The sequence below is a fragment of the Propithecus coquereli genome, unplaced genomic scaffold (assembly GCF_000956105.1).
Source record: "Propithecus coquereli isolate 6110/MARCELLA unplaced genomic scaffold, Pcoq_1.0 Scaffold209, whole genome shotgun sequence".
Taxonomy (NCBI): domain Eukaryota; kingdom Metazoa; phylum Chordata; class Mammalia; order Primates; family Indriidae; genus Propithecus; species Propithecus coquereli.
In genome coordinates this window covers 2746390-2759965 of record NW_012145967.1, presented here as the reverse complement: position 1 = coordinate 2759965, position 13576 = coordinate 2746390, and the positions used below count along the sequence as shown (strand labels likewise).

General features: G+C 43.9%; 1 protein-coding gene across 5 annotated transcripts in view; it reads left to right on the top strand.

The window, feature by feature from the left end:
* OPCML (opioid binding protein/cell adhesion molecule-like) overlaps positions 1–5211 on the top strand; it is a 1134565-nt gene extending 1129354 nt beyond the window's left edge. For 3 of the 5 annotated variants that reach the window (XM_012644283.1, XM_012644284.1, XM_012644285.1), the window contains one exon: positions 5064–5164. In XM_012644283.1, coding sequence (XP_012499737.1) covers positions 5064–5164 — 101 coding nt within the window. Of the gene's footprint in view, positions 1–5063 lie in introns of all 5 variants that reach the window. The other 2 variants (XM_012644281.1, XM_012644282.1) reach the window with 1 other exon arrangement.
* The last annotated feature ends 8365 nt before the right edge of the window (positions 5212–13576 follow it).

Genomic DNA, 13576 nt, shown 5'->3' with positions numbered 1-13576 from the left:
TATTTAAGAGATCAGCAATTCTTGTCCTGGTTCTAATTCACCTGGTATCTATTCATCCTTTACTCTACACTTGGCTATTTTACATGCCATCTTAACTAGCCCTCAGAGCAATACTGAAGTAGATAAAGCTGCCCCTTCCCCATTTTATACATTAAAAATGAACTGTTTCAAAGAAGCTGACTGTCTTGCCCAAAGTCTTCTTACTAGTGGGCCGCACAGCCAGAATTCAAATTCAGTTTTGACTCTTAAATTCAATCTTCTCAAGACTATCCCACAGACAGGATGTTCCTGAGATGAAAGGGATTTGGGGTTATTTGTTCCAAGTGGCTTTCTTCCCAGAAACTGACAGTTTAAAAATATATTTGTCTGTTTGCTTGTTTGTTTATTTATTTGGACTAGGACAGAGGGTATGCTAGCTCCTCCTGGAGTATAAGCTGTTTGAAAGTAGAGACTGTGTCTATCTGTCTTTCTGAAAACAGGCCTGACACATGGCAGGCACCCACTAAATATTGTCGAATGGCTGCGACTTCTTGGGGCTGGCTTGGGGTCTGCTTCCTTCGCAGGATGGACTCTTCGCCTTTGGACCTTGCCAGGGAGGTTGGCTCTGGCCCTCTCCCAGTGTGCTTTCCAATGCGCCACCTCCCCCCGAGCTCTCGCCGCCACTGGTCTCTCTCAGCAGCAAACACTCTCACTTTAAACCATCTCACCTCTTCACTCACTCTCCCACCAAAATCACACCCCGGGTTCAATGTATTTAGAAAAGATCAAATAAGCCACTCTTAATCTCAACTAAGAAACGGAAGGGAGGGATGTGGAACCCTCAGTCCATAGGAGCAGTTACTGTGATCACATGACTGCTTTGGACCAGGCACTGCACTGATCACGTTAATCCTTTCACTAATCCTGTGGACTCAGTATTATCACCCCTGTTTTCAGTGAGAAATCTGAAAGTACCTCATCTAAGATCACAGAGCTGCCAAACCACAGGTCAGGATTTAAATCCAAATTGGTCTGACTCCAAAGTTGCCAGGACTAGCTGCACTTTTACCAGTGACATTATCCCAAAGGATGACGTTATTCCAGACGAGGCAGCTGAGGAGGTGGCGGAGCACAGAGACCTTTCCTGAGGTCCCTGGTAGATGGTTTCCCACCTGCACTTCCAGGAATCCTGTTCCGTGGTCTTTGCTTCAAACCCTTGGCCTTTATCTAGGTGCTTTGTAGGGCCAGTTTTCTGGAGTAGAACACATAATTGAAAATCTACCTTACATTTTTGAATCTTGGATTCTGGGTTTTAGATGAGAAACTACCTTTCTACCTATTTCCACCAAAATGAAAACGAATACACCATTTGAATTCCTGCCTCTATTTATTGAAATTAGAACTGGTATCATTTTGGGTGTCAGTACCTGGAGAAGTCCACGCTGTAGGAAAATTATATTCAGCCTGACTCTGGAGTGATGTGTTCCAGCCTTGGCGTCGTGCTGCTGAGCGCAGGGAGAAGACCTTCAATACCGTGTCCTCCTCTGGAGCACAGGGGAGCCCTGCAGATTCATTAAGCTAACATTTGCAAAGGCCTCACGACAGCCTAAGGGACCAAACATGAGCCCCGAGAGGCCATGGGACCACACCAGATTGAACTACGGCAACCCAGCACTTCTATATTAAATCACAGAGAAGCATTTGGCCCAGCCTGGCGGAAGACGCCCAAACCAGACGCTTCCTTTTACTCACTTCTAGTCACGGAGGGTTACTGTAAAGATGCTATTAAATAATCAGGTCATTGCCGATGATTTTTGTCTCACACTCTTCCAACCTAGAGAGTGGTACATAGATGTGAGCCCCTCTTCCTGCTTCTAACAAAGCCGAGAGCCCTGCAGAGGGAGCCCCACTGTGCTGGCATTTGGCCTATCTGCCACATCTCCAGTGTGTCCAGGATGTGTCTGATGAAAGTGGTGCTAGCTTTAATCTCTGTCATAGTGGATTAGATGAATTCTCTGGCCACAATAGCCCAGACGTTTCTCATAGACCAATTGACCAAAGGCACTTTGGGAGTAAATGGCCATATCTCTTGACACAACAAAGCAGGCGCTCATTACACCTGCTAAAGAATAGAATTCCCCAAAGCTGCATATAAAATGGGGCCCTAACAGGGAAACTCTGGGGTCTAGGAATGTTCAATGCCCTCTTGAGGAGGTTGCAGGAGGAGGGGGCATGCAGGAGGCAAGAGCCAGATTGGTGATGGTTTCCTGTCACCTGGAGAAGGCTGTCCGGCTGCTCGCCAGCTGTCCTGTCCACTACCAGATGTGGTTTCTCTTCATGTGATAACTCAGAATGTCAATAGGTGAAGAGCCCTAGACTAGGCCATCACACCTCCTCTCCCGGGAGAACCCAGGCCCAGAGAGGCGATGTCACTCAGCTACGGAGCCACTGAGCCACACAGAGCTCCCAGCCATGTGTCCTTCTGCCCCATGACATTGTGGACACTGGGAAACATGCACAAATGGCCATTTTCCGTAGCAAGGAAGCAGAGCTGTAAGAATCAAGAACACAGACCATGGGGACAGAGACTTGGTTCTAATCTAGTTTGAGGCCATATAAGTTGTGTGGCCATAGGCAAGGTGTTTACATGCTCTGCTGCTACTTTCCCCATTTCTACAATGTAGATGACAATAGTACATCACTCTCTGGGTCAACGAGTTAATACACTTTTAGCATTTAGAATCATGCTTGCCGCATAATGGCACAATATAAATTGTCACCATCCTCAGCAAGCTGAGCAGCCTGTGTATCTGCTAAGCCCCCCTTACAGCTTCCACTCTTGGGAACACTCAACAGAAACTGAGTGTGGCTGTAAACCCTCTGCCCAGTAAGCACCAGGCATTTTATGGCAAAGCCTCATGCCACCAGAAACGTTCATTTCTCTTCATGATTTTGCCTCTTTCTCTCACCAAACCTCACTCTTTCATGCTTTGCTTTCCGTATTATGTCTCCTCTCCTCTTTGCTTTAGCTATATCCAGCGTTGTGCTGATAGCATGACACCCACAGAAATGCTTAAGTCCAGTGGTAGAACTTGGAATAAAATGATTCCTACGCTAGAGACGGTTATTTAAGTGGAGCACATTAGGGCTTCAGTTGTTTCTTAAGTCAATATCAACATAGTAAATTAAATAAAGACATATATACACATACACATATGTACATATATAACTAATCTAATATAAATGTCATAATGTCATATACAATGAAAGATACTTTTAGAGAAAAACATATATATATGTAAAATACATTTAAAGAAACATATTAAAGAAACATATGGACCTTAAGAATATGCATTGCACATTTCCCTATAAATGTACTTAAAATCTAAATCATTCATCTTTTGCAGAAGACAATACATAGAGAATTACCTTGAACTTCAACTTGAGCATTTTCCAACTCAGTAAACTCTATGGCCAGTGTGATCCTTAGGATGTGTGTCGGGACGGCTAGAGGCCCCAGAATCAGGCTAATGTCCATAAATATTAATATTTATGGAGCCTTCGTGGGAAACATGACACTAAGCTAGAACCTGGATCCTGCCCTTGTTTGTGAATATTCTATAATGAAAATGCAGAGTAATATGAGTCAGACTTCAAGCTATCACGTAAATACAATTTTGTAGTCCATAAAAGCATACACATTGTAAATTAGGGGAAGAAAAGACATCCATGTTAAAATTCCTGGGGGAGGAGCAGTCGTACGCTCATTGCTGAAGTGAGAGACCCAAACATCCCGAAGCAAAGTGTTCGCGTCAGTCCCTTCCTAGGCAAAGCGTGGATGCGTGCTGTAAGGCTGATAGACAGAACCACATGAACTGACCCCGCCCAAGGAGATTCTGCAGCACCTCAGCTTCTGAAAGGAGTCACGCTTGTGTCTAGTAGGCCAAAGAGGCTGCGAGGTCCCGGCTGGAGACGTAGAAGAGGCATGCTGTCTTGTCTGCAACCCCTTCCCTTGTCACTGGTCTTACAGGAATGTCTCTCATGGGCTTTTGATCCTGTGGCAATACTCGGTTGTGTTTTCTCTGAGACATATTTGCTTGCTAGCTGCAGGTCTTGCTTAACATCCTAGGCATTTGCTAATAAAGGTGATGGTGGAGCCCAGAGACTGAGTTAAACACGCCACCCTGGGCCCCCAAAGCAGGCTGGGACAATCTCAAATCGCGCACCCTGTCTTCCTGAAGCCCAGCAGAGGAGGGGAAAGGAACAGCATCACGATTCTGAGGGCTGATTTCCTGGTGGAACTTGAATGATTTATAGGGATGTGGGAAAGGGCCAGGGAGAGAGAGAAGCAGCAAGAAAGCACAATAGGAGGGCCCTTCAGGCCGAATCACCGGGTGGCAGTCTGTGCAGGGAATGCCAAGCCTGTTCTGCGGCCTTGTCAGGGGCACCGCTGATGGCTGGGGTGAGCCCAGCCACAGTCCTGAAAAGTCGAGAGGGCAATTGCTTGTCCTTCCTCGGCTGGGCAGGAGGAGCCTCCACAATACCTCAGTCACACATCCCGGGGGTGGGCAGGGCCACATCAACACCTGGCTTCTGCTGCACACAAAACATCCCTGTCCCTCTCCCCGTCTTCCCCTGTACCTGCTTCTCACCCTCTGGACCCCTCCTCCCCCCAAGTCTCCCTTCACCCCACTCATCCCTGCCTGCACCAGACACTCTCCAAGGACAGAGCACAGTTAGAGACACAGTTATGAAGCAGCCTTCGGTCCTGCCTTCACACTGAGCCGTCTGCTGCCCTAATCTTTGGGCCTCATCCACTGCCCTCAACTCCCCCCACTGATGAAGCCCACTCTCTCTGAGCAGGCCGCAGCGGGCAAGGCATCCAGGCATCCCAGTGACTTGTCCTTTGAGTCTCTAAATACTCCTGGGGGGCCTTTTCCATTTGTCAAGACTCGGGAGGGTGGCGGAGGGCAGAGGTGGGCGGTGCTCACGGAGAAGCATGTCTGCGAGTCTGCCTGCCAGGGGAGAAGTCAGGTGTCCCGAGGGCACGTGCTAATGGCTCTGTCTCTCTCTCCCCTACACAGGGCCTGGAGCAGTCATTGATGGTGTAAACTCGGCCTCTAGAGCGCTGGCTTGTCTCTGGCTGTCAGGGACCCTTTTTGCCCACTTCTTCATCAAGTTTTGATAAGAAATCATAGGTCCTCTGAGCAACGCCTGCTTCTCCATATCACAGACTTTTATCTGCACTGCGGAGGGCAAACCAGTTTGGGCTTCTTTTTATTTGTTTCTGTTATTCTTCTTGATTTTTCTCTCTCTTTTTTTTTTTTTTGCTGTTTTCTTTTATTTGTTTTTATTTGTTTTTGTTTATTTGCTTTTTTTCCAGTTTGAATGAGTGGGGTTGCGGGGAGGGGTGGGCAGGGTTCTACCACGTGTAGGATAATCATTCACTGGTGTGTCCAAAAATGAGATCAGCTCCTGCTACCTTGGCCCTTCCCTTTCCTCTGCGTCTCTCCTTGTCATCATTACCACCAACCTCCCTACACACACACAAAAACATAAGTTCCATTTGGGCCAAAAATGTGCCTCATGAAAAACACCCTGAAGACACAACCTGACGCATAGTGTAGTACCCAGCAAGAGTTGCAGCCAAGCGTCCCATTACCTGCGTCTTTCAAGCTTTGGATTGTCTTCCTGATTATAACGTACATACCCCTCCCTATGTTTATTATTATCTAATTCCATTAGGGTTCACGTCTTTTCTTTCTTGGAAGCTATCTCACTATATCCATATCTAGTATAGATATAGATATATGTAGATGATCTTGCCATCTTCTGTAGCCACTCTGCCCTATTCATTTCTCCTGCCAGATACAGGGATTAGAGGTTTGGGGCTATGCATGCAACCCAAAACTAAAAATTTAGAAGTCAAGTGACCAAAAAGGGGGAGGCATTTTGAGGATAGTACTTCTCTTTTTAAAAAAGTGCTATTCAACTCATAGAAGTGATTGATAGATGGCTGATTATTTATGTTTTATCAAGCTATCTATCAAAGTAATCATATGGTTATCCATCTACTCAATTGTCTGATTTATCCTCCATCCAATGATCTACCCACCTGTCTTCCTCTCTAGCAATCTATTTACTCTATTTATCAATCTATCAATGTAATTGTCTAACACTTCTTTCTATTTCTCTCCCCGCTACTCACTATCCATTCATCACCACATTAATCTCTAATCATATTGTGTCTGTCCCACTGTATTCATTTCTCCTCTACCATGAGCAGGCATTGGCATCTTTATAATTACCTATTCACTTCTCATGGGAAAGCCAGTGATCTCACAGGCTAACAATATGAAAAAGCAATACCCTGTGTCTTGGACTCCTTAAAATCCAGTATCCTATCCACCCAAGGTAGATGCTAACAGATGGACCAAAGTAGCAATCTAATGATCAGTCACTCACTATCCCCAGAAGAGACTGCATTTTCTCAAACGTCTTCTTGTGAAGCAGATCAGCCCTGGAAAAGTCTTGATTAGCACTGTGATTCTCCTTTCACGCTTGAAGGACGAAGGTACCAACCTTCATGCTTCTCTCAGCCCTTCAAGAAAGTGCATGTCAGGAACCTATGGGACCTACTCCGTGGCTGCCTTTCCTTAATAGCAAAACATAAGAGAAAAAAACTCCGCATCCGTCTCTGCAATGTGAAGTGAATGGTCCACCCGTCTGAGTGGGATGGCTTCAGCTATTGTCTCCTCTCCGCTCCAGTTCTGGTTGAATCTGTTTGAAAACTAGCCAGTAAAAAGCTGATGGAGGCCAATTACATGGTGGGTGTATTGACAACTCTGGTATTTGTTTCCGGAAGCTCTTCTGAGCTGAGGGCACTTGAGCAACTGACTTAATTTTCAAGCACTTGATTAACACAACACTGCAAACAGAAGGGGGAAGTGTAAGTGACACAGTCTCCTCTGATGCAGGCTGCTCCTTCAGTGGCTTTGGGAAAGAACGTCCTCAGCTCCCCACGTCCCCAGCAGACCCAGCGTAGGAGGAAGGGCTGACTTGATCTTGCTGCATTGCCTGCTGGGACAAGAAAGACTCACCCTGCAAGGGTGCCTGGGATTCAGAAGAAAAGCATTGAAGACCACACAGCGTTTGCTGCAGGGGCTGACCTACTGAGAGGTTGAGAGAGCGACATCAGCAATGACTTTCTCACAGACCTGCCCTGCCTCAGTTGGAAAACCTTTTCAGGTCCTCGGTCTAAAAAACAAAAAATATGAGCACCATAGAATTCCATTTCTTTATGCTTAATTGATCTTCTATCTCCAATGATCAGTGCCCTCTGTGTTTCTGTCCATTACAGCACGTGACCATAACATCTGCAACGGGGAACTGTATTCACAGATATCTATACACACACATGCACAGGCATACAAACGTAGGCTGTCTTGGCATACAAAAAGCTGAGCATGGTCTTAAGAGGTAGAGCTGGTGTGAGTGCAATTAATATTACATTTGCCAGCTGTAAACAGACATCTGCATTTCCTAGTGAGCTGCCAGGAGCCAGATTCTGGGAACATAAATGATGTGCCAAAAGCAGTGCATTGATTCCAAGTTCCTGGGACAATCATGAGCAGGCGCAGAATCAGAAGTAAAGGTCGGGCATAAATGTTCCAGATCTGCCGCCCCATGGAGCATCTGGAGTCGGGATGGTGTCAGACAGTGTATGAGAATTCACTGTGTCATATGAGTGTGTTACTGACCATAAATTTGTCACTTTGGAATGAAATAAATGTGAAGGCTTAGGGAGTGGATAGTCTTGGAGAACACCGTGCTTGAAATGGACAAGCTATATCTGTTCCTTACTCTAAGACTTGTTTTAAAGGAAAGAGTTCATCCTCCTTTGGCCAAGATCATCAAAACCTTCCAAACTCAACAAGGCTGGTCTCAGGTCACTATGGAACTCTTCTCTGCCCCCTTCCACTGGATACTGGGATCCACCTCTGGTGGTTACCTATTCCAACCATGTTTCAGAAGGAAAAATGCTACGGTCAATCCTCATCTGTCTGGGATAAAGAAAACAAAGTAAATAAAACGCAAGACCACTGGGGCACTCACTGGGCATGAAAAAGAATTTTCTTCACAACAGACATGTTCCAGCTTCCATGTTTCTGAGTTACTTTGGTGGGGATAGCTCTCTGTGACAATAGCTGCTACCCAACATTCTGAAGCATATAGAACAACTAATGCTTACTAAAGACAATATCCACATTTCCATTTACTTTTCCAACCTTGCATATGGAGGTACATGAGTAAGGCTTGCTGGCTAGATTTCAGGGTACCAATGGTGGGGCTGAGGTGGGGGTAAGAGAGGAAAAAAGAACTAAGTCTCTGAGCAACCTCTAGCTCTTAGTGGGTTTCCACATGGAAAGGAAGCCAAAGGGAGCTTGTGGGGAGATTTGGTGAGAGGAATTCAATTATGCAGTGACTCTGAAACCCTTCCCCTTCCCAAAACAAAGTTAATATGCACTTTCGCCAAAGTAATGCCAATGCACGTGCTAGTGTGAAGGCCAAGCTTGTTTTTCAGTAGTTCAATGTCAAGTGCCTGATACAGTCATCTGCAAGTCTAAACAAGTGTGTTTAGCTTTTTTCATTTTTATTTTAATTGGGGGGAGGGGGCAGATATGGAGAAGTGCTTGTCAAAATATGCACATATTTTATGCAGAGAGCACTGCATGCTTGGTCTGCTCCACTGAACGGAAGAAAAAGGTAAGGCCTGTGTCAGAAAGAGGTCTGGGCCTCTTTCCTCTGAAATCCGCAACCCTTACTAGAGGATACATTTCACAAGTTGGGCAATTAGTTCTTAAAACCTGGGTGGGAAGTGTGCTCTGGGACTCTAGAAACTTCACAACTGAGGCTGAGTTTAAATATCTATTTCTACATCAATTCAGTCAACTTGCTTTCAACAAAGAAGAGTTGGCAAGCTCTACTTATGTTGGGAGAACCAGTACGTCAAAGAGGCAGAGGATCTCAAAGTGGGCAGTCGATCCTGACTAGAGCTTATCCCTGTCCCCACACCAGGAGTGGCTGTGAATGGAATATCCCAGTTTTGGTGGGCTGTCACGAGCCCCTGGTAGAAGGAGGGGAGGCTTAAGATGAAGTGAGATCAGGAGGCGGGGGCGTCTTTCCCCACTTTGATCCTGAGTTGGATTCTGAGAAAGAAAAACTGGCTTTGCATTACCTGGAACCAGCCCCAAACAGAAACAAATTTTAATCCCTTTGGAATTAAGGAAAGCAGCATAAAAGTTTTCTTTTTGACAAAATGTATTTTTTTTTTCTTTTTCACCAACAGCAAGAATGTTTGGTTTTCACTGCACAAGCGCTTTTCCTGGAAACTCTCATACTCAGTTGCCTCTTCTCCATTATTCAAAGCTTCCCTGTCTTTTTCTTTTAAGACAAATAAGTTTGAGCAGTTGCAGTAAAACTTCACAGGTGTGTAAGTAGGAAGGCAACGTTTTCACAAAGAGACCATATGATGAGAACTCTTCATGATCACTAAATGCAAACAAATAAAAATGCCAGTCTCATTTCCCTCATTTCTTGCTTAAGAGAAGAGAAGTAAATGAAAGGAGGAAGAAATAGATTTGTAATTAAAAGATGTGGCAAGAAGATATAGCTGAGTCAGTTCAATTTGGCCTTCAGGTGCAGAATACTCAGAATCCAAAGGAATGTGGAGTGGACTTAATTAGACACAATTGTCTTTATCCCGAAAGTAGCCAGCTATGCCTAATTCTAGCATTTTGAATGAGATTCTTGTTTCTTTGAATGGTGCCTTTTTTAAGGCACACAGTTTTTCCACACCACTGGGTGGAGAAAGAAAGATTGTGAACCCTCTACCATCCTTTTGGGGTTGCATTCTACATTATTTGGCAGATTTATAAGGATGTCAATAATAACAATGATGTGTAATAATAGCTGCCCTTGCGTTAGTTAAAGGGAGCATTTTTAATCATTCAGAAATTTTCGTGACATGTAAAGTGCAGTTGTGAGGAACGTGTGGGTGTACGAAAATGTATCTGTCAAGTTCAGAGTCCTCTAGATTTAAACAAAAATATGACTTATCAATGGTGCCGTTATAGCTGTGTCAGACAATGGGTGTGCCCATTCTCACAATTTTCCTTAAAAAAAATCTGTGTTCAAATGCTTTAAAAATTTATCACATGATACAAGACTATGACTTTGTCAGCCTTCTAGACTTCTTTTTTCTTTTATTTTCTTTCTTATTTTTTCCTTCAAAAATCAATGAAGACTTGATTTCTGTCAATAATTGTATTAAGGGTGAATATACTACCTGAATTTTGTGCATGTTACATTGTAGCTGTAACCTTTTCTAATTCAGGATGAATACGAGATGGTTGTGATTGTGCAGTGTATCAATAAAGTTCAAAGAAATTTGTAACTTTCAGGGGGGTGTTTATTAGGACATCTCATTGCTAACCAGAAGTGGAAAAAAAATGAAGCAGGCTATGCTTCTCCCATATATGTGTTTTAGGCTTTGGGGAGTAGATGCAATCAGAAAACCTAGAGTCTCCCTCTCTCTCTCTCTCTCTCTCTCTCTCTCTCTCTCTTTCTCTCATGTGCACATGTGCACACACACACACACACACTATAGAAGGCAGTCTAAGCACTTTCCATATTACATCTGTAAATCAAATATCTACGCTATTTACAAATAATATGAAATGCAGCTGCTGCCTCAAAGTCTAAATTATTCATTGGCCTAGGCTGAAATAAAATCAAAGGAGACATTTCCGAAAAATAATGGCTAGATACTGCCCAGTTTGGGCGTTTTGCTCCTTAGCAGTTCCTGCTGCTCAAGTCCCCTGCAGTCTGCACCACTGTGTCAGGGTGAGGATGAGATGTGGTGGGTGAGGATGCACATTCACTGCTAAAAGTATGCGCCATTAGATTCATTTTCATTCATCTTAGGTTTCACTCGGGTTAGGTTTCACTCAGCTTAGCTTTCTTGTGGAATAGAAGCTCCATGCCTCTGGTTGCCATTTCTAAAACATTTTTCTCTTCCAATAAAACCTCAACTCTGGCTGGGCACATTGGCTCAGGCCTATAATCCTAGCACTCTGGGAGGCCAAGGTGGGAGGATCACTTGAGCTCAGGAGTTTGAGACCAGCCTGAGCAAGACCGAGACCCCGTCTCTATGAAAAATGAAAAAAAAATTGGCCAGGTGTGGTGGCACATGCCTGTAGTCCCAGCTACTTGGGAGGCTGAGGCTGGAGGATCGCTTGAGCCCAGGAGTTTGAGGTTGCTGTGAGCTAGGCTGATGCCACGGCGCTCTAGCCTGGGCAACAGAATGAGACTCTGAAAAACAAACAAACAAAAAAACCAACCAACTGCTCTTTCTTCATCACACATTCATCTGCTTTTCTGAAGAAATGGATATTAACTTCGTTCTTACAACTCAGTTTCCTATCACCCAAGTGGTGGGAAATAAGCCTTCCTTGTTCTGCCTCCATGAGGAATTGGATCTTAGAGGCCACTTGATCTTCTTAGCTTTTGTTTCCTCACCTTATCATTTGTGAATTTAATTATACCCCTCAGTGTGTACTAGTTCAAAATCCTCTGGCCAATTTTTGTTTATTTTTCAATCACTGGACTTCTCAAGATTGTCACCAAATAAAGCTTAGGGACAGTAAATGATTATGGCTTGGGAATTCAGTATAAAGTGGGTTAAGAATCTCTAGCAAAGCCCCTGAGCTAAAGTTACGAGACTTATACTTTTGTTGGCTTCCTATGCATCAAGGGATAATCCCCCAATACCGACATTGCATGACTCAGTCTCCCTCATAGGGGATGGAACACAGATAACTTGATAGACCAGATGCATGTTCTTTGTAAATTGAAATGGCAAGTAAATGCTAGGCACCAATGAGAGTTTCCAATTTCCTGAGGCTCATTGTAAAATCATGACTTGTCAGGGAAACAAATTTCCAGTTCCCTTAACCATCTCAATACCTTCAGTATTCCCTTTTTTTTTTATTATTATTTTGGTCCCCCTTTTTTCCCTCCTTTTCATCATCCTCTTCCCATCTACACCTGACCCTTTTCTGCTCCTGTTCATGCCACAACATTTACCAATCCATCTGCTATCAGTTTCTTTCTCCATCTGGCCACTCAGCTCCATCCATCATTGATGTACCAATTTATTCTTCCATCAGCTAACTACTCACCTATCCATTCCCGTATCATTTCCCCATTTATCTAGCCCTTATTCCATCTATATACTCATGCACTTCCTTAATGTGACTGCTCCTCATCTATTTATTTAAACTATATATGCTTTCCCCAGCTGTCAATCCATCCACCACGCATGTTCCAACTAGCCTTTGGCAGACATACCTATTTACCAACCCACTTCAAGGTAATGAAATCTTTGCTGTTATCTCTCTATTCCAGAAGGGAGGCTTTATCTAGTTATTCTTAAGTACGGCAGCTAAACAATTGGGTGCATTTTTGTTATCTTCCCCCAAAACACACTATTAAAAACAAATACACAGAGAAGTGCTTTCTGAGATGTATTAAGGGCATATCAGTTCCTATCAAGATGAATTAAAATAGGAAGAGGATGGAGAATTGGGAGTGGAGTGGAAATACCCAGATGAGCAGATGTTGATGTTTAACTTCCTGACACTAGGAATGCAGTCATATAATGAACATGCAAATAACTGAACAGAGAGACAGAGAGACCTCAACTGACTACTACCCCTTCTTTCCCCACAGTTTGATTTACTGTTGAATAAATTATTCACTTGGAGGATAATTAAAAGGTGGCACTAATTGGTGCCCAACTCTATGATCAGTTTTGAAAACAAAGCCCTCAAGCTGTAAACGAGGTTACCTTGTTTTATTAACGTGTCCATCTGGTCATTAGGAAATCTTTTTTCTTTCCTGATATTTTCCCCATTTATTCATTTATTCATCATTCATGCATCACATTTAGTCAGGAGCTCCTCTTAAGGAGTTCACATTTAAGATATGAAAACTGCTGTATAAGAAGAAAAATTGCAGTAAAATATTGCAGGTATTAAGATAAAGATATGAGAAAATGACTGCAGAGTGCAGAGCAAGTGTAGGGAGATGATTAGGAGGCTTCTTGCTTTCCCCATTCTTCCCTCAGGGATAAAAAGCTGGGATGTAAACAGCTGACACAGGCAGTGGACATCGCGTACAGATATATTACTACAAAAACATATGGGTTAACAAAACCATGCACATTCAATATTCAAGAATTTATTGATGAAATGAATAAATATTTGTTAAATGAATGGGTACCATGCCAGGAGTTAAAACTACAAATGGTCAAAGGGCCACCCTTTGCCATTGGTGAGAGAGCTGACGGAAGACCTCCGGGAGAGGAAAGGGTAACGTTTAGGATGTCGAGTCTAGTTAGAACATAAAGTCTCTTCCCGGGCAGGATTACTGAGCCTGGCATCTCTTACCAAATCTCAAACCATGACTGGGAACATGGCAGCAGCCAAGACGTGGAGGGCACAGGCAGAGGTCACGTGTGGACCTGTGGAGCGGT